The sequence below is a fragment of the Vidua macroura genome, chromosome 3, assembly GCF_024509145.1.
Source record: "Vidua macroura isolate BioBank_ID:100142 chromosome 3, ASM2450914v1, whole genome shotgun sequence".
Taxonomy (NCBI): Eukaryota; Metazoa; Chordata; class Aves; order Passeriformes; family Viduidae; genus Vidua; species Vidua macroura.
The window spans coordinates 94,824,802-94,847,029 of NC_071573.1; the positions used below are offsets into that span (position 1 = coordinate 94,824,802).

At 37.8% G+C, this 22,228-nt stretch overlaps 1 protein-coding gene across 5 annotated transcripts in view; it reads right to left on the reverse strand.

Moving 5' to 3' along the window:
• Positions 1-22,228, reverse strand: part of DLGAP2 (DLG associated protein 2) — a 448,267-nt gene that overhangs the window by 290,507 nt on the left and 135,532 nt on the right. The window contains exons 1-2 of one of the 5 annotated variants that reach the window (XM_053973317.1): positions 15,014-15,843; positions 3,935-4,106 (exon numbers count right to left, since the gene is read on the reverse strand). The exons of the other annotated variants lie outside the window; for them this stretch is intronic. Coding sequence (XP_053829292.1) covers positions 3,935-4,106; positions 15,014-15,028 — 187 coding nt within the window. The 5' untranslated portion in view covers positions 15,029-15,843. Of the gene's footprint in view, positions 1-3,934; positions 4,107-15,013; positions 15,844-22,228 lie in introns of those variants that run through there. 5 annotated transcript variants of the gene reach the window in all.

Below are 22,228 nucleotides of genomic sequence, written 5' to 3' on the forward strand. Positions count from 1 at the left end.
GTCTACAGTTGGCCTCAATGAACTTAAAGGTAATTTCCAACCTAAATGATTCTGATTCTCTTTCTGTCCGTGTTCATAGCAGTGATAAAAAATAAGAGGATGAAGCTCACATTGGAATTTTGTGCATTTCTAACAATTGCTGTGAATACATGCAGTATGATAAAAAAGGTACTGCTGGGGAAAGAAGGGCCACCTCAGAAGATTAAGGCATTCCCTAGAGAAATAGAAATAATTGTAGAAGAAAAAAGACCTTTCTAGTTGGCTTTTTCTTTGTGTGGTGTTTTGCATAGAGCACGTCAGATGTAGCAACATAGTAAAAAACAAAGCCTTTCTTTATCCAATCTGTTTAGCATTTAACCATTTCTGCTTTAGGTGAAGTGTCATCTACTGTGCCTTCTGCATGCTGGACATGGAGAGCAACTACTGGGGCTGTCCTCTGTCAGCTTAGGTCACTTTCTAAGAGAGTTATTTTCCACATTCTCACGCATATTTATCTATTTTTTAAAACCTAGGGACAATGGAGGAATACACACTGTGCAGAACAAGCAAAAGCATCTAGAGATGCTTAATGCAAGGGACAATCTGCTGGGGCACAACTTGAGAGAAGGGAAAAGGACAGCATTTGGCCAAAACAGGTATTGTGCTATGATAAAACCTTTAGTATTTACAGTTACCAGCAGAACTGTTTGGTAAAACTCAAGTCAAAGAGTCCTTAAAAAGCTGATACCATTTTGTTCCCATTCCATTCGATCCAGCTCCAGCTGGGTGAATCCTGCATTGAATGAGTTGTTGAGGTGTTACCAAGACTTCTCCTGTTTAAGTCAGAGAGCTATTCCCTATCTCAAAAGGACAATCTGAGAATATAGCAAAGCTCATGGTAGCACATGATAGAAGACTGCCTTTCTTGTTTATTGCCCCATTTGCTATTAGTTGGCTAGATTCAACCTGTTTGGACACTTGAAGAAATCCTCAAATAAGCTGTATCAAAGGCAGCTTTTCTTCCTGAAGTGCTGCCATGCACAGCTTTATTAATGCCAGCCAGAATTTCTTCATGACGCTCTTGTCTTATATCTGTTGTGAAGCGAATCTGATGGAACATACCTGGTAGATGATGTACTAATGCCAACACATCAATTCCTATGGATAGCTGCTAGTTTCTAAGTAAATGGCTCATTTTTACATATGGTGTTTTTAGCAATCTGGATTGTTCCTCTACTTCTCTTCTGTTGCAATAGCAATGAGCAAAAGCATCTGACTTTGAGAAAATGCCCAAACTCTATTTTCTCTATTTCTAGATAGAATCTATTTTAAATATTTATTTTCCTTCTAGTCTCATACTAAACTAAACTGTATCAGCTTAAAAGGGTTCCTTTACTGTTCAAAACAGCCACAGATGAGAAAGAACAAGAGCACATGGCAGGTACTGGTAAGGATATAGTTATGATTAATTCATTGGTTGGATAATTTTGTCTGGTGATGGAGTTATGATTAAATAGCCATGTTAATTATTTATTTAAGAATTTGGCTAAAATATAGGTTATGGTTTCCAAATGTTTGAGGAAAATGGTTTCCATTAATCTATACAGAACAAAATAAAGACTGCAAGAGTCATCAGCTGACCAGTCTGTTCTAAAGCATAATTTCTGTCTTGCCTTTTATTTCTGTTGAGACACCTCAAGGCTGAAAATAGCACAGGTGCCTTAGGATGCTTTATTCCCATTTAGCCTCATAGGTGTCCAAGGCCTTTTGGAAGTTTGAAGGAATTCTGATATCAAAGTATCTGAGTAGGAGCACCCCTGCTACTTTCAGGGGTCTGCAACTGCAGCTGCTGGCTACCTGCCTGCCGGCCTGTGTTTTCATTCCGCTCACTCTTCAGCTGCCAGCCAGCTCTCCCTGCCTACCCCTCACAGCTCTTGTTGCTCAGCCATCTCTATCCTCTTGTTTGCCTCAATGCCACCATCACATCCACTAAACAACTGGGTCTTTTTCTTTCCCAAGTGTCCTTTCCTACAAAAGACTGCCCTTCTTAATATTTAGCTCTATGCACAATTCAGAACAATTCTGAAAGTGATGTCAAACTCTTTTCTCTAATATGCAGAGCAGAGTTGGATTATATGAAGTCTGGTAGGAGTTTCTGGTTTAATTCACTGGTTTTAGATTCAGAGCAGAATTAGGCCATTTGATGCTAAATTCTCAGGATGTGTTTGAATAAAAATAGTACAAATACTATGGCATTCAAACTCTTCATCCATAATATATTCATCTTGAAGTGCACAGCTGCCATGCATATATTTATGTAACTGTTATCTGTAGAAATAGTTAAGCATTCAGTTCAACTCTGAAAAAAATATTTAGAAAAGTTAAGGACGGCTAAGTGGTGAGCACAAGCAAAAGGTATAGTCATTAGACATACATGTCTTCAGAAGGCAGCAAATCACTAACATTTTCATCTGAATCATATATATATGATATACATAACAGAGCTAGAAAATGTACAGAGAGGACCAAGATTGGCCAGACATTTGGAGAAGTGAGGAATCTAAGCAGACCGCAACTTTTCTGTTAATAAGCAGACAGCTAAAAGGGGCAATGATAAGCATTCATTTTTCACAGTCAGCTAAAAGGGGCAATGATAAGCATTCATTTTTCACAGTCAAAACACTTGAGGCAATCCATAAAATACTCAAACACAAGGCTTAAACCAAAGACAATGTAATTAATTTATAGAACCTATTCCCATAACAATTTTGAAATAAACAGTGTAAACATGTTAAAAAACAAGACTAGATAAAACCATGAACAATTGAGACATCGGAAGCTTTAAACACAGTATGACCTCCAGCTTGAGAGGACCAGACACAACAGAAGCCAGATATGGACCAGACAGGAAGGTGGCAGCATTCCCTACAAACCCCATCTCCTGTATTGTTTTTCACTATCAACTACTGAGAACTTTTGTCTCTCCCATTTTGGCAGCTGTCTTGCACTTGCCCTACACTGTTCTCAGCCTTCACAAATAAAAATGCTGCAAGTAACCTGGTCTATGTATACTGTAGGTGCTGAGGGCTACAGGAATATCTCTGCCTTCCTGCTCTACACAGCTGGTACAGCTATGCAGAACCTCCTTACACCTGCCCCTACGTTTTCCAGATTTCTTCCTCCTTCCTTTCTAAACTTAACTGTACAATGTCTTTGGTGCAGCAATACAAGCACAGTCATATTAATCACCAATATTTTGTATAGTTTATATAATATAGTTTATTCTGTTGCATCTCTGGCAGGCTCTTGGCAGTATAGCAACAAACATCCCAGTAATAAATGAGCTTTTAAGTGCACCAAGCTTTACTATTCAGCAGCTGGCATGTGGTCTCTGATCAAAACTTAATGCATACGACCCTTGCATAGGCAGCACACCAACCAGCAGTAACAGTAGCAACACTAATAAAAATGTTAGACATTGCTCTGACCTCAAGTTAAGAACACAGGTCAACTGTCTTCCTAACTATACCAAAATCTATTACTTCAGGGGCTCTTTTCCTAAGCTGCACTAACACACTACTGAATTGCAGTGAGTTAGGTAAGTAGGAGCACAATGCCCATTAAGCCTCCATAAACAATTAACTTTTGCAGCTGAGGTCTACAACAAAACAACCTGTCTGCTGCCATGGGATGTTGTTCCACTTCATGTAGGTCATTGGTGAGGTAATAGACAGTTTTACCCAGCAACAGCAGAAAAGTAGCAAAATACCAGCAGAACACATCCATTGATAGGTTTAATAAAAATATAGATCAAGTTTATAGCAGAAGAAATTGAAAAAGAAAGCAATTACCTCACTTTAATGTATTTCAAATGTTTGTAAAGAATACAGAATTTTACTGCTAAAAATACCCCAACAAAACATACATTCAATGTAAAAAAATGCCTTAAACTTACCTCTTAGTTTACACTGATTTAATATATTTTTTCTTCTACTTTTCAACTTTCCTTGCATCTTGGGAATATAGTGGTTTTCTCCACCCGTTTCCTTCCTCTCACCTCCTCCCCCTCCAATCTGGCCTCCTTTCCTTCCTTGGAGGTTTTTAAGCTTTAATTTGAGAGTGTAAAGCTGAAAAATATTTGATACAATTTTTTTTTTTAATTAGAGAATTGAGCTCCTCACCATGGTTGAAGCATTTCTGGGAATAGCACCAAAAAGCTGGAAGCTACTGCACTGAGTAGCCACAGCTTATCTCTTAAAATCATCACTCATTTATTTTTTCCAGACAACTAATGTTTCAGCATTTTACTTACAGACATGACTGCACTTTAGGAAACTAGAAATGAGTCCGAGTCTCTTTGTTCAATTTTGGAACGTGAAAACTAGATTCCCAAATTCCAGCGTGGGCCCATCTCCAGCTGGAACAGGAACAAGACTCACCAAGTGGGATTTGACAATGTATGAGCTGAGGCTTAAGTTAGTCACATTTTAAATGAGCTCAGAAGGGTATTGATGATTATATGTTCCAACTGGAGGAGGTAGTTGTCAGTCTGCCTGCAGTGTGCATGTCACCACAACGGGGAAGGGGAAATATTTTAGAGCTTGTGTGGGATTGGGCTTGATGAATGGAGCACTTGGGAAGTCTCCTCTCCTATAATTTGGATATTGTTGGGGAAGGGGGGAAAAAAGTATAGGTTAGATATAATCTTCAGGAACTCTGTAATATGCATTCACAGTGAGGGGTGTTGAATAGACTTTGCATTTATGTATGCAAGTGAGTGGAAGCCTACAGCCTGTTTTAGGTTTCCATTAATTGGCACTAAATTTGCTTTACAGACTGTATGTATATTTTTTTTAATCTTCATTTGATATGGCTAGAGATTGCTTTCATCTAATAAAGAATATTTTCCTGATATTTTCCTGTGGTAATGCTAAATAAGTAATATCTTTTGTAAATGCTTACACATTTCAGGTATGTGGATAACAGTAGTCTTCCTCTCCATTCCTTTTTTGTTCATTCATTACATTTGTCTTTCCTCTTACATTACCCCTGCTTGAACAACAGCAAATTGCTCCTACAATCTACTTATTTTGTGAAACTCAGCAATTACATGTCTAGTCTTTTACACAATCTATCTGCATATTCTTTCAAAGACATTATTTCCCTTTTAGACATTATACTGACTACAAACTGGACCTTTCACAACCAGAAAATAAAATGTTTTAGTGTAATTGAATGTGTATATTTTTATGTATTTGGTTAGTATGTATTAGGCATATAAAATCAGTTCTGAACTAGTTTATCACAGATGCATTAGCTTCTCATTTGTCTCAATCAGAATATGATACATTCATAACTCCTTCTGCTCATGTTTCTAACCTCTAAATATCGTTTATTTTCTGTTTCCTGCTGTTTACATCATCTGCTGACTTCATTAACATGCTGTTCACTTGCTTTCTTTAATACTATTAATGAAAGTGTTAAATAAGGCTGAAACAGAGACTAATCATTACAGCAGCACATCGGACAACTGGAATGTGTCATCAGCCAAGGTTTCTGCAGCAAGGTCTAAAAGGTCAATTTGTCAAAATCATTCCTTTTAATTAGTTTCACTAAATTATTTTTTCAATTGACTGATGTTTAATTGTGGCATTACCAGAAAGCCATTTGTGAAACCTTGGTATAGAAAATCTGACTGCTTATGTATTTGCTTTTGTCTAAACCAAACCTACTGGAAAGTTTGTATTTGCTTCAGAATGGGTTTTGAACTACTTACTACAGTTCTTCTTTCTATTTGCCTCTTCATACTCGCTATTTCATAACATAGTTTACCCTTTCAGATTTGAGATCCTTGAATTAACTCCATGCAATTGACAAAACAATTAGGTTGCTTTAAGGCTGTGCAGAAGGGTATGTGATAACAAACGAATAATATTAAATAGAAGATAATATTATTTACATAAATAGACACACATAGTGAGAATATATATGACTCCAACACAGACACAAACAATTCCAAATATATTTCCAACATAACTAAGGGAAGCATGAGAGGTGTCTGTTAAACATCAAAAAGCATAAACAGAGAAGGAAAAAAAACTATTTTACCTGCATAGTTACTGGTGACCTGCAAACACACTAACTGAGGATAAATTAGGCTATAAGTGAGAAGGTAAATAACAACCATCAGGAATGTGAGCCTTCAGATAAGTCCTCCAGTACATGTAGCCAAGGCAATGAAAATAATGCCTCTAATACAAAGCTGGCTTGGTTCTCAGAAGGAGTTGTCAAGTGGTTGCTTGAAAAGGCAGCCATCCCTGATCTCAGACATGGTGGCCCTATCTGCCTTCCAGCTCTGCGAGCACGACAGTGAATACCAACAATTCTTAGCCCCTAACTTTGTCTTTGAAATTACTGATTCACATTTTCTTTGTACTGAAAGTCTGGAATAAATACTGCACAGTTTTGAGGAACCACAATTGCCTCATGAAATCTAAAATAAGAAAATGCAATTATTAATCTTCATTACTAAGAAGATATGAGCAGCTGAATTTTTAAGTGTCAAACTTTTGGCCTCTAAAAAATTAGTTTTCAGTAAGTATACATGAGGGAAAGCTTCACAAGCAAGGGCACTCTCAAAGACAGTGGATTCTGGCACTAACTGAGGTCTTTGTTGAAAAGCTCAAGTTTACTACTCCTGACATACAGCAACTACATCAGGGTCTGCTGCCACCCCAGTAGTATCAACACAGACCTGGGAAAAATGGATATAATCTAGCCCAAAATAACACAGCCTTGACATTTTTTCTTCTTCTGGGGACAAAAACCACAAAAATCTCTCATGGCTTTGAAAAGATTGAAAATATTTGAATTCAGGTCCCCAGAACTATTTTGAATTTGAGAAGTGACAGAGCTGACAGAAAAGGACAATCACGCATTTTTGTAATCATAGTATTTTGAGTATATAGGTCATTTCATTTTGAGGTCTTCAGAAAAGACTTGCGGACATTCAAAAATTTCAGCATATCTTTTTATACAAAAAAACCCAGTCTCAATTAAAAAGAGTATCAAAAGATTTGCTCATGGATATGTATTTGATTTCATGGAATGAAGCATTCTTGATCCTCCTAAGAGCATTCTCCTCTAAGTTTTTAACTCTTATCAGTGGAAGAAGGAGCTTTGGTGAAAGTTATTTAACCTTTATAGTGCATTATTTACATAGACTACTCCAAGAAAACTAACAGGGCTGTTACTCTAGGTACAATCTTTTTTATTTGGCTGAATAGTTCTTGGCCTTTTCAAAGCACATGACTCATTGTTTTCATCAGCCTATGATCATAATGATACAAAGAAAAGTCACAGTAATTATAGAGCAGTCTTCATAAGAGCTATATTTAATAAGCTATGTTCATCCTTGTTCCAACTTCACTAGCTTCTGTCAAAAGCAAGGATATATTTAACCGTTGTGTGCTAGCTGGCATAGCTACAATTATTATCCTTGAGAAAGCAGCAATGCTTTGGACCTTTTAGAGATTAAACCTTATTTTCTGTTTGTTAACAAAAATACTGAACAGTTGAAATAAATTGAGAGTGCAATAAATGTTCATAGACTTCAAACAAAGCATTCTTTCTGAAATCAGGTCTATAAAAGGCTTAATTATGTTTTTACCTTTTCAGTTTGACAACAAAACCAGTGATGAAAGGTGAACATACATATATTGGTATATATGCATGTATTAGCATAAATACAAACATATTGGCAAGAAATATGAGAAGTGTATCATCAAAACCCTTTATTTTTCATTGGATTATTAGGTGTTTAAGTACAATTAATGATTAATATTAACACCAGAAGTCTTTAAAAAATGGAAAAAAATCCAACTCTTTACCTAGAGGAGATCACAATGAACATATGAGACAGCAGTAGGATACAGTCTGCTGAGTAGCACAAATTAAAATGACAAAAAAGTTGCTCAGGATACATCTTAGCACACAAACTGAGCATCAGATGTAATCTGTTGCCATCACCAGGTGGTTTACATAAACATTTATCTATTATGAGGCCTCTGTAAATGCTATTTTGAATTGTTACTGGAAATTTATTTCATAATAATAATAATAATAATAATAATAATAATAATAAATAAATAAATAAATAAATAAATAAATAAATAAATAAATAAATAAATAAATAAACGAACTCAGGGCACCAGCACCAGCCTGGTTCTATTTTACCAGTTCAATTTAACCAGTGAAAAATAATTCAGACTACCTTGAAGGAAGAATAGGCACATTATTGACTTCAAAGGGCTCACTAACAGTAGCATATGACTTCTGGCATCATTTCAGTCTCACTGGTTCTTGATAATTAAAAATACTGTTTACTTCACAGTACATTTTTAATTAATAAACAAAATAATTTACATAGCTGCTTTCTTTGTCTGTTTGCTAGCACGTGTTCTGCTACACAAGTGTTTACTTCCTGCTGCCCTGAAGAGGAATCCTTGTGTTCACAGAGGAGGAACAATATGGCTCAGAGAATCAGATCTACAGAACCATCCTGCAATAATTGGTCATTCAGGGTGGGAGGAATGAGGGGTGAAATTTCACATAAAAATTATGATGGGGGGCCAAATGAAAATATAAGATAATAATAACAGAATTCATTAATATCAGGTAATATTAATAGAATTCAAAGAACCAAACATATTTTTTGTTCATTCCAGAACTCCACACATCCTTCCTTTCTTCAAAAGCATGAGGTATAAAATCCTTCCATCTCATCTACTGTATACGAGATATCTGTCTTCCCACACTGCCATCCAATACAGCTCAGAATTCTGGTCTTATAAGCCTCAATATAAAATGTGCTGTTCTCTAAATTAAAACTTCAAAAGCATACATTGTGTTTATAGACTGGCTCACAGTCACAGGGATCATATATGCATGTGAATGTATATGAGAGTGCATGAGACAAGACTACTGAACTTATTGATTAATTTCTAATTAAAAGAGAAGACAGTGAAACACTGGGAAAATTCTGAAGCAACCTTGTATTGTGATATGCAGAAGAATGCAAGCTGCAGTTCATTGGTGTCTCCATAGAAACAAGACATATTGGGGGGTGTAAGACACTGTCAGAGGACTAAAAATTTCAGCTTCAGCAGAAAACAGAAAAGCACCTGAGGGATTTTTTTTTTAACCAGGAAAACAAAAATTAATTATTCATTTCCTATATGGGAAGCATCCATTTTTAGATGAGTTACTTATACATCAGGATTAATTTATGGAGTGGCTAATCCTATGATTTTCTAATCCATAAAATCTGCAGAAAACACATCGTTGCACTTCTAAGTATAATGCCAAAGAGGAATATAAGTAGGCTCTCAATGAATAATTGAAAGGTCTATTCAATGTGCTGTTAATTCTTGGTAACATTTTCACACTTACTTTAGACAGTGCTTATGCATTCATATGAATATTGGCTCATAAGCAGAACCCCTTTTTGGCTTGTGCAAAAGGTGTCCCCAGGAAAATTAAAGGCAGTGGGGAGACATTACTTCAAGACACTGCTCAGCATCCCTTCTACTTCAGATGAACAGAGACTCAAAGTGTGCAGCTGCATCAACTATTTTTAAGAAGCTGAACCCACACACAGGATGGATTAAAAAAGGCTCATCTCCATATGTTAAACCTGAAGCTATAGGCAGAGATTTTTTCCTATGTGACCAAGGGACCTATTCTGGCTGGTAGCTTCGTAAGCTGGGCTACTGTTCCCTGATTTTATGCCCTGAACTGGCTATTGGAGCCTTGGAAACAGACTTCCACCTCAGAACCAACCCCAAGCCCCCTCAGCTCTTTTCCTAGAGATATTTTCTTCTGTGGAGGTCCCCAGTGCTGAAGGTACTTCTTACCTTCTTTTCTACTGAAACAAAAAGGCTGTGGAAATTATCAGTTTCCTCATCGAGTCATTTCTGCTCCATTTCCTCAAAAGTGAAGGAAGCCTGTCCTACTGCCTCCATGGCCAGGGGTACAGATGAAGCACTTCTGCTACACAAGGGAACTGAAGTTGAGAATTGCCATTAACTCTTGGCTTGAGGTCCCTGCAGTATTAGGAGCCTCTCTTAGGCCTATATTAAGACTGTGCATGTTAGATATCAAAAGAGAAAAGGTCCTTCAAGAATAACCAGGCCTTTTCCTGGTGACATGGTGTACCATGATATCATGGTGATGATCCAACCCTTCAACAACAACTAACCACTTTAAGGAAGACAAGGATTAAGGAAATGGATAACTATGAGACTTCCCAGCTGCAAACAAGACTTAAGGATTCTAAAAAGATGTTTCAATGAGTGAGAAGGAAAAAAAAAGGTTAAAAGTGAAAGCAGCTATTTAGGGCTTTTTTAGTTTGCATGTCACACATAACCAATCTCTATACAAAGCACCCATGTTAGTAAAAACCAGAGGTCTCACTGAAGACTAAGTATTATGCATATTTTTCATCAGCTATGATCCTCATAATAAATATTCAGGTACTAGAGCTCTGCCAGAGGATGCAGACTCACTCTCTAGCTCTCTACAGACTTGCATCAAGATGCATCTAAGATCAGAGACAATGCTTCAATTAACAAAACATGGCATCTTGCAGTCAATTTTCAAAATTGACATAAAATAGAATGGTACTATGAGTGACTATGACATGTTTATGTCCAGCTGTGCTTTTTAGCATATGTGAAAAGATGAAAATTCAGAAAAATGTGAACTGATATGTGAACTCATTTACACTACAGTTTCTCCAATCTGTGCACCAGAGCTAAAAGCAGTGAACTTGCACAAAATCACTTATCTTTCACAAATGCGAAGTACTGCCTGCACAGAAAATGTTAAAATTGATGAGTACACATGGAAAAAGAAATTATTTTAAAAGAGGTACAGAAGATGATGAAAGATAGCTGATACGGCTATTTTTTTTCCAATGAGAATAATAATTTAAAAGATAGAATTATTTTTGGTCTTATGAAGACTCTAATGGCCCTGTAATTGACTTTTGGACTTTGGATAAGCAGTAATACTACCCTATACCTTTGCTTATATGTGTCATTCTTGCCCACATCATCAGTCATAGGTGATATTAAGGCCATTTCTCACACAAGTAAAATTTACTCTAGGAATAAGAGATACCAACAGAAACATTTTGTTTTGAAGAACATAGTACTAGGCTGCTCTTTAGGGAATCTCTTGAACTCTTCTATGTTGCACCTAAAGGAAAAGACAAAAGAATTGTATAATCTCGAGTAGTCTACCTTCACATCCTTCACTGCAACCTCAACTTTGGGCCTCCTGAATCCTTATAGACACTGATGTAAAATGAGGAAAGGATACAATAGTTTGAAGTCTCTTTTCCCCTTTCCTGCACACCCTATCCATTTCCCAAGGAAATGAGAAAGGGAAATGACTGACATTTTTCACTACTATGCTACTTATTAATAAAAGTCAGACTGAAGGGACAGTGAGAAATAACACTCCGAAAGGAAGGGTGCACAACAACACCTGTTCAGATTAAATTAGATGGGATGGTGTCAACATATCTCAGGAGAAAATTAGCTATAGCTTACACAATAAAGTCTTTATTGTCTGTCAAGCATGCTTGACACTTATTTTTACAAATTATTATACTTTATAGGAGGCTATGCAAACACTCTGACTAAATGCTTTATTTTACCATTGTTTGTAGGTGACATTAGATCTAAAGCATATACCAGCATCCTGCAGTGACAGAACTTCAGCAAGATTTTGACATTAGTAATACATACTGAGTTTGAAGCAATAACTCTTACAAGTTGTTTGGTCCCAGGAGTATGTTAGAAATATTGCAGTGGGGTCACAGATGGATGTTCCTAACTGCAGTTCCAGGATCAAAGATCTCTGCCAGATCTTCTGTCCCCTTAGATGCACACAGACCCAAATTTTCCAGAGATTCAATTTATCTGTGTAGCCAAGGCTGTTTGAGTCAGCACAGGATATATGAAGTTTTAGGGCAATTACTAGAGAAAAACATATTGGCCATGCTAGCTGTCATAGAATTTTGTCACACACAGTTATCAGATGTGGAGAAAGAATCAAGAATAACTGTTATGAAAGACTGAAGACTACTGCAGTGTGTCCATCATTCAGGTCAGTGGTTATGGCTGTAGTGCAAGACTGGTGAGTAATGTGTTTAATTTCATACTTTGCCAAAGGCCTCTTTGGGGACATGGAGCAACTGACAGAGTCTCTGCTTAATTCTCAAAATAAGGATCTTTCCTCACTTCAGAGATGTGCTCAGATGACTGAGGCAGGTTGCTGTAGTGTGCAACAGGTTCACATTACTTTGCTTCTATATGTATGTATACATATATGTGCATATATTGCATATATGTGCATATGTGCATATATTTTCTTCAATGAATAACATCAAGGACACAGTGAATATAGATAAATATTGCAAGTTCACTCGCTTTCTTAAAATTTGCAGGTAACACATCTTACTTAGAAGGAGAAAGGATTTTGTAAATATAAAAGTTTTACAATATATTTCCTGAATCCATCCAAGATAACCTAGTGCAATATTCTTCCCGTAGTTATTTTACACTTTGGCAAATACAATATTCATTGTGAGCATATTTGAGTGAGTTTGTTTGGGGTTTTGAACATTATAGATATGTAATGCAAGTTCCTTTAAACAACTTTACTACTTTCCAGAATTAAAATAAAATAAAGCAGAAAAGGAACACATTGATTTTCCTGCCAGAGCTGCATTTATCCCTAAGCACTTTGAGCAAGGCACAGCGATGCACAATATGTTGCACAGTAATTCTGCCTGAGTACAGCTCCTGATATTAAAGAATAACCATGCATCCAAGAGACAGTCAGCCTTAGGCACTGACAGATTGACACAGCGTGGTGCAACATTTTTGTCCAGAATCTGGAAATGCCTGCTTGTGAAACTTTGGCAAGAGTAAGTCTGCACCATATGCATCTCCTTGTAAGTTTAATTGTCTGTATGCAAGCTATTAGTCTACCTTCAGGAGTTACTTTTCCTAACATCATCTTCCTTCATTGCAGTACTATGGCTAAATGAATATTATAAAGTCAAATAAATAAAAGACAACCCATGGTTGTTTGAGGCTTTTGACCAAGCCTGAAGCCAGAGCTAATGAATAAGAGCAATCAATCAATCAATCAATCAGTGTTTGGTTCTAAATCAGTATTGGTATTCCACAAGCAGAATTACTTAAGGCAAAGGTTCCTTTAGTGTGCACCACAGGTCTCCAACATCTTAATCTCCTGCCATCACTGCACCTTAGTGCAGACCTTGTTCACTTGTATTCCTCATTGCTATCTCTTCACACAATAGTAAATATTGGAGCTATGCTTAATGAAAAAGGGATATTTTTAAAAAACTACTAAAAAGCTGCACTAAGAAACAGTGGTCAGTTCCACTGAAACGGCATGACAGATCTGCAGCAAAATCCAATATTTCTTAGAATTTGAATGCTGATTACCTAGTTAGAAGCAATAATCAAAAGAGTCTTATATAAATAAATGAAGACACCTACAAAGAAAAGACATTTACTGAAAATAAGCATAATGTATTTTGCATTTCAGTGCCACAACACAATGAATCACTGTGAATAGCATGATGATGGCTTCTTTAGAAGGCACATCTCTATGCCTGCTAAAAAGGATGAGCACTCCATACTGTGTCCTGTGTGAGTCTACTCAGGTAATTTAGCTGTATTACAGACTGGACAGACTATACATATCACTTGCACGTATTTTCTACATTATTGTCATCAGGATAGTCCCAAGATAACAGAAGTACTTGGTTTTTTTGTGTGTGTCTAACTTCCTTTTTGGTATTAGAGTTTTCTTGGATATTTACTTTGGACTTGGTTTCATAAAAATCATCATTTAAATAATGTTCATTCTCATGTCTATGAGGCTACATGAAGCTACAAGTAAACTTTTGTGGACTTATACTGGTGTCACTGCCAGAAGACATCTGAAAAAAATGCAACTGCATGGTTCTACCATTGCCATGGGACCTCTTTGAAGACGTGAGCCAACATGCTCTCTGTAGATGCACTGTACAGGAAGGAATTCAGCATTGCAATCAAGTTGAAGTCAAAGTGACATGGAATGTAATCTACACCAATATGTAGAGGAGCAATCCACATTCAAGAACACAGTCAAACCTCCACTTGCAAAGGAGCCGTGCTGCCTGGTGCTCCCTTCCAGGGGAGCTCCTGGAGGATGAGATGCTGTGCAATGCAATGCCACGCAGTCACACCGGCTGTCTGCCAGTGAGGCATTTCTCCCCAGCCTGAGAGGTGCTCCCCATGAGCAACAGATGCTGGTCCCCTCTCTTAGCACTAAGGGAACAATCTCATCCCCTCCTGCTGGGCTGACATGAGGGCACAGAGACACACAGGCTGCTCTGCTGCCCATTTGCTCTGATTTCTGCTGTGCTGCATGCTGTACAACCTGTCACGGGCTGGACCATATTAAAGATGGACAAAAAGAAGGCATGAATCTTATTGCTTCTACAAATATATTCTACCCCGCATTTAAGTGGTTTTGAAGTAGCTGATCCACACTGTCAAACCTGAGGACTTTTCTCTAAAATAATATTTCAAAAAGCATTTCTATTAACTGAAACACTATGAAATTTATCAGAATATAGTTATTTTAGAATTATTATTTATCAGAATATAGTTATTTTATAGTTACTTCACAAGAAATTGAGTTTCTTCCTATGGAAATTTTCATTGACACTTTTAAACAGTGTAATACAGTGTAAGTCTAAGTGTAATACACTCTCCAAAAAAGGCAGAATAAAATACATAGGTTTTAAACAGAAGAAATTTGGGACAACTTTTAAATTTGAAATCAAGGTGCCCTACACTCCAGCCTACTTATGAGAAAAGTCATGATTCCACTGTCCAAAAGCTTATATGATTTAATTTTCTGGTGGTTCCCCTACACACCCTACCTGCACCCCATTCATATGAGCAGGGGCTTTTTAAACTGCTGCTCCATCCATAATCAGATAAATTACAAACTTTCTGTTTTAAACATTCAAGGAAAAAAGCACCGCACAGGCTGCGGGTGTCCAGCCCTGGCAGCAGCAGCAGCTCTGTGAGGGGAGCCGGGGCTGCCCCAGCCAGACACAGCCGGTTCCAGCCAGACACAGCCGGCTCCAGCCAGACACAGCCGGCTCCAGCCAGACACAGCCGGTTCCAGCTGGACACAACCGGTTCCAGCCAGATCCAACTGCCCTGGGCAGGGCGTGCTTCGGGGGCAGCGTGTGTAAGGAAGGGCACAAATGGTGGTGAGGGAAAAAATTGTGAGATAAACCTTCAAAAAAAAACCCCAAACCAACCCTGTGGGCATGAAGGTGAGAGCAGAGAGGAGGAGGGGCTCCAGGCACCAAAGCAGAAATTCCCCAGCAGCCCGTGGAGAGGACTGCGGTGGAGCAGCCACAATGCAGCCTCTGAAGACCCCTCACATAGGCAAGTTGGTCATGAAGGGTTACAGCCCATGGAAGAACACATCAGGAAAGATGTGTGCTGAGGAGCAGCAGAGAGGAGTTTTTATGGATGGACCCCTACCCCTTTCCCCATCACCTTGGGTGGCAGAGGCCAAGGAGTCAGGTATAAAAGAATAAAGTTGAGCCTGGGAAGAAGGAAGGGCCAGGGGAAAGGAGTTATTTTCATTTTTTGTTGCTTCTCACTATCCAAACTTATTTTAAATCAGCAGTACATTAAGTTAATTTCCCCAGACTGAGTCTCTTTTGCCCATGATGGCAACTGGTAAGTGACCTCCCTGTTTTATCTCATTCCATAAACTATTTCCTACCTCATCCTGCTGAAGGAACAAAATGAGAGGTGGCTGGGTGGGGGTCTGGCAGCTGACCAAGGTCGACCCAGCACAAGGACTGAAATCAGAAATACACACGCTTTCCAGAAATTAAATAATCACATCAGACATTTTGTTAATGATATAAAAAGCACTGCTTTGAGTCAATACATAAATAAATCACAGTTGTAAAGGTTTGTATTTATGGCTAACATTAGAGGTTAACAGATGAATGTTTAGCAGTTTTTTATAGCAACAATATTACAAAAAATTATTAAATATCGCAGTGCTGCTCCTTTCTCTTGCTGCAGGCTGAAAACAGGGAAAACCTTCATCTGCTTAAGGTTATCTAGTAAAATTTTCATAGCACATAGAGAAATGGATTCCAACATTTTGCATAGACAGCTTATTTTGGTATTGGAAGAGACATGTTTAACCTCTGCTGTACATCAGTGGTAAGTGAAAGAAGGACTCCATGAGCAGAGTACATGGCAAATAGGCCATTTTCTGTGAATAAGCAATCTAGTTCAAGCTAACTCAGGGACTAGTTAGTTCAAGCTAACTCAGGGAAATCAAATCAACTCTCCAGACTAAGGTTTAGTTACAGACATGTAAACTTGGAATTACTTAAACTAGTGCCTTAGAATTTCAAAAGATAATCTGCTTCATAGAAATGCCAAATCACTAACACCTTCAACAGACCAGATCTCATATTCTACGAGAAGATGATAAACACGTTCTTACTAATCCACAGGAATCAACATTGTCTTGCTGAAAAGAAGGATCTTTGAACTCTCAGTTCAGATTTATGCTAAGTTATTGTGCAAGGAGCTTACTCTTTTTTCCTTCCTCAAAATCATGTGCTGTTTATATCTTACTACCACATTAGATCTGTCTTTTATTCTTTTAATATAATAAGTTCTTTGTTTAATGTTGTCATTACTAGTGAAACACCACGTTTTGTCTTATTCTTGTTCTAATACAGAGAAAAGAAAGCTGTAAAAAAGTCTTCAGAAAAAGTCTCCAGCTGATGCAAGATTGCTATAATTCTGATTTGTCCTGGTTCCTTTTGATGCATAAAATATGTGAGGAAAACCAAGTCAGCTTTGGAGAATGTATTTTAAAACTTTCATTGAGCATTCTCATTAATGTTGTTTGTAGCCTGGTTTTGAACTTTTGAAAAAAAGCTAACAGGTTCTCTTGGCATCTTAGTTTACCCCATAGCCTCGCGAATATAATTTTTAATAGATACTTCTCACAGGTCAGTAAGAGCCAAGGTTTTAGCTTTAACTGGCAATGAGTTGAGCAGAAAAAAACACGTTTATGTCTTCTAGGTGGACATCAGGCTAAATTTACATCTAGTTTTGTCTACTAGTAAGTATCCTATTGATTTGAATGAGGACCTATATACTTTTGCTAAAAACAAATGAAAATCACACAAACTTAATTTGGAAACCAACGTGTACAATACTCAATTGGATATCTGAGTCTATTGATTTTGTAGGTTTAGGAAACATTTGGTAGATCCCTACTTCCCTTTACTTGGACACATTGTTATTTTATTCCTCTCTTATCCTATACAACTTCTCTGTAAAAGTGTCCTTCATTTAAAGGTAACAGCTGCTTGCACAGTAATCACAATGTCCCCTTCTGTGTTGGAAACTGTAGTTCAGAATCCTGTTCTCAATTGCTATTTTTCTGTTCATGACACATCACAGCTGTGTGAATAAGACCACTTAAATTTAAGAATAAAAACATTAATTTAAATTATTTTATATGGAGGAATCTCTATTATTCAATATACAATGCAGTCTTGATCTGTTCACAGATTTCAATGTCTCTGAAAAAATTTCAACCATATCAGTTCTGTGTGACTTCCCATGGAGTAGGGGCACAGGTGCCATACACACATGACTAGAAGCTGTGCAGTCCTCCAGCCTGAAATTCCGTTAAAATCTCATCTTTTCATAACAACTGACTACCCCTAATTGGATTCTTAATGGCACACTGCCTGGAAATTCAAATGTGGCCTCTCTTGATTTCAGAGGAACCTATTTGAACACAGACAGTTAAAGTAACTTGTTAAGACCATTTAACATGAGTGAATACTCCAGAAAGCAAAAAATCATATTACTTCACCCTTAGGGGTTAGGGAGAAAAAGATTCATATTGTATTCATAAAACGGGCACCGTTAAAGGAAAAAGACACAGCAGTTGATCAGCTCATATTGAGCTGTTAATAGAATTCAGAACTGAAATCGGTAAAACAGAAATTATGCCATTGCATTAGCTTTAAAACAAAAATCTTCTGAAATACAGTTTTAAATATTTGAGTTAATTTCCAGGGCTGTGTGCTACTTGTGCATAGGATTTGTCCTCTTTTTGTCTCATGCAAATGTAGTATGGCACATGCAGGCTAGCTGGCTTTCTCAATGCTTCAAAACTAAAATGAAATTAAGTGTAGACTGTGTTAAAGAGTTGCACTTTCAAGAGCTTCCTTACAATAGTCTGAAGCCAAATGCCACCAGCTGCAGTGTGTGTCTTCAATATCTTTTCAATTTCAAAACCTTAAATTTTGGAAGCTAATGCAAATCTACATTCTTTATTAGGTCTTTAAGTCTGCCCACACTTGACTACTGCTGTAATTTTATGTTTTAAAGCCAAAAAAAATGGAAAATACAGTTTAAGACGAGTTTTGAAAGTGAGCATATTAGTGGCCAGGTTCCCTAAGTGCCTTCCCTGATTTCTGCACGCAGTCGTTTTCACTGGGCTTCTTCAGAGTCTCAGCATATTGACAGAAGAGACAAAATGGAAATGCCTGCCCTTCTGTGAGGACGATTTCCCCTTCCTTAGCATAGAAAGAAACATGTGTGAACACCATCAGTTGTAATTTCTATCAATTTATGTCAGTCATGCTTCCCAAATATATCAAAGGGGTAACTTCTGGACCTTTATCTCAAAGAACACAGCTTTCTGCTACATAGCAAAGTATTGCCACCCATCCTTTACAGAGGAATGACTTATAAGGAAATTATATGACTTATTAACAACCAAAAACTTTTTCAGCATAGTCACATCTTCACCCTTTACTGATGTGCCTGAAACACTTGTCCTGCTCTTTTTTTTCCCAAATACCTGTGTAATTTATACTTTTATTATCACTGCTAATAGCGTGATCACATAAGGGAAATAAAAATATCTGAATCAAAGGGATCAATCTGGCAAAAAAGTCAAAATTACAGTTTTGCTACTTTTCTCAAAAAACACATATTGATCCCCCAGGAGCCTGGTTTGCAAAGCAATGACATTGCATGAAACAATGAATACTGAAGTATTTATGAGCCAGCTAAATTGCAGCCCTGTGTGAGAGTTTGGGAGATGCTGTTAATTGTTCATGTATAAATTAAGAGTGGAAATTTTAGAATTATAAGTCAACAGTTTTATTAACTTCAGAATCCCATCACTATACAATTATTATTAGTACAAAATCCATCTTTTGCTGATTTTGTTATTTAAAATGTACTCAGTCATTGAAAAGCCTTAACTGAGAATTGTGTACCTACATTTAAATGTGTTAGAACCAGAATTTGGATCAGACTATGTCTGTCACTAGAGCTCCAAGCCTGGGCACTGATTGTGGTGTATGTGTGACCATGGAGCAGGAGAGTGAGCTGAGTGAGGAAAGCACCAGGAGGTCTTTAGGGTCCTCCATAGCTCTTGTGGCCTCTGCTATCTGGCACTCAGGGGGGCACACACTGCTTTTTCTGGCTCTCTTACTGGAACAAAGTGTGTGTGTGTGTCCCTGTGCATGTGTGTGTATATGTCTGTGTGCACATGAATGCACTCAAATGCTTGTTCCTGCTCACACTACAGCATTCCTGCATGAGAACAGGTATAGAAGACATGAGATCTTAGGAGAACAAGAGAAATCAAAACTGAATCTCAAGATTACATTGTTATGAATATATGTCTGTTCTTGCTTACTGAAGCATAAATGTATCCATAAAGCCCCATGCTCAGATCAGACATAAGGGGTTTAATTCAAAGCAGTAAGCGTCTAGATAGAAAATCTAGGGAAATCTCTCTGGGATGCATGGGACTGATAAGAAGCAGGCACCAACTGCACAACAGGCACATAAGGGATCCATCAAAGTAGTACTACAACCAGCTTCAAGGGACACCAAACACTAAAGGCTGTGTTGCCGTGCACAGTCCCAGGAAAGGGAGTTTCCCAAGTTAGAAAGCATTTCAAGTTCATACTTTTCATCTAGAATGGACTCAACATTTAGACCAGGAAAACTTAACAAGATTTTTAATATTTCTTTGGATGTAGAGCTGATTTAAGATGTTCTTTTTGGAAGTTAGTCTTACTCCTTGTTCCAGATTTTTTTTTTTGTAGATCAACCTAGCTATCATCTGGTGTGCTTTAAAATGGAACTGCATGCACACAGAAAAAAAAAAAAAAGAATATGATTTATAAAAAGGCCTGTTTAGCTTGTCTCTGCATGTTTTGGAAAAAGAATGTCTTGTTAAAGCCATGGTTTGGAGTGTGGCCACAGAAAAAGCCAAGTCAGCACAACCAGGCACACTTCAGGCACAGAGTGGGAAGGAACAAGTGTCTGTGGCAGGATGTGAACCTCTTCAGATGAATCGGCTGAAGGAATAATGAAATGGTACCACAGCTTCAATATGTGGCAGTATGGTTAAAATATGGAGAGATAAATGCTTAGACAGCACTTCAGAGCAATAGCCCAAATTAATTGTCTAATTGTAAGGTATAATTTAAGCTTTAACTAAGTATATGAAAATGTATGCAGACTACATATTTATGAGAAAGATTCCATTGACTACATATAATCAATAAAATCAAGATTCCCTATGAGATTCAGCTATTTAGCCTGCCAATCTTTATGACACTACAGTATTATTCCTCTTGGTTTAAGATGTTTTTTCCTTTCAGCTTCTATTATGGCTGTACAAATAGGAAGAAGCCAAATGATTGCACTGAGGAAACAATGAGGCTGAATAGATACAAAATGCTGTCAAACACACAGGGTGAAGAGAAAAAATAAGTTTTTAATTTCTTTTTGTTCTTTCTTGTTACTTCTATCAGCAGTTGGAAAGAGGGAAGGGAAATAAATCAGATGCAAAAATAGCTGTCCAGATGACAACACCCCACTTAAAGAGCCATTGATAAAATTTATAGGACCAAAAATGCATGGAAAAAAAGGGGATTAAAAATTCATTTCTGCAGAAAAGTATAGAATAGCTCCTGAGTTCTGTGCCCTCTCCTACGCACGCAGGTGATGTGAATGGTGAGGGCTATGCGATTTTGGGGGAGTTTAACCCAGTCATTTTCTCTAGGAGTGCCAGCACAAAGGAAAGCTTTCTAAGAATAAGTACCTCTTAGGTAGCTGATAGATTAAAAACAAGAACATCTGAACTGGGCCCACTCCTCAAAGCAATGCCAAACTCACTTCCCCCTCCAACCCCGCAGCAAAATTTCTGTAGGAGATTAAATACTTCCATTTGGGTTTCCTTGTCATCACATAGAGAGGAGCGGCCACAGTGAGGGAGTGTGACTGTGACTGTGTGCTGAACATCTGATCACCAACACCTGCTTTCCTTTCAGATCCTGGCATTTCAAGTGCAGGACCCCAAAGGGGTCCTGGCAGCAGGTGCTACATGGTGCTACATGCAGGCAGGCAGCACAGCCTGGGGCACACAGCACCTGGCTGCCCTAAGCCACATGCTCACCATGCTATCATTTGTGCTGTGATGCTGGAATATTTTATCTTGACATGCCTGGCCTGCCCTTGCTCCTCCTCTCTCTGTGGGTAAAGGACACGAAGTCCAGAAGTCCTCGTCCTCTGCGTGAACTGCTGTGAGATTTCTGCCCGCAGGAACAGCACCTGGATCTGACAAGCAAAAAGCAGCCTGATATTTTCTGGCCTCTTTTATTAAATGGCGCTGCCCTTATCATGAGCCCAGTTAAGCCAGTAAGCGTTTTGCCATCAGCTTCAGCAGAAGCGTGTTCAAGCCCTAGAAACCAAGGATTTGATGATGGTAGATCACAGAAAATGAACTGAAAATTTTAAAGGATGTTGTTGCTCTTGTATCAAATGTCAGATTGGGTGCTTAGAACTGGGAGGACAGACAGCAGATTATTATACAGATCAGCTAAAACTTTAACCTAGTGATAAAGAATGCCTTTTCTCAAAGATCATGGAAACATATGATTCCTAAATAATTTTTATGCTTTCGATCCCTTTCTCTCTTTAGTTTGATGCGCAATGGTCACCATTAAATCTTTGACTTTAATACTGCAAGTAACTATTGCTACACAAAA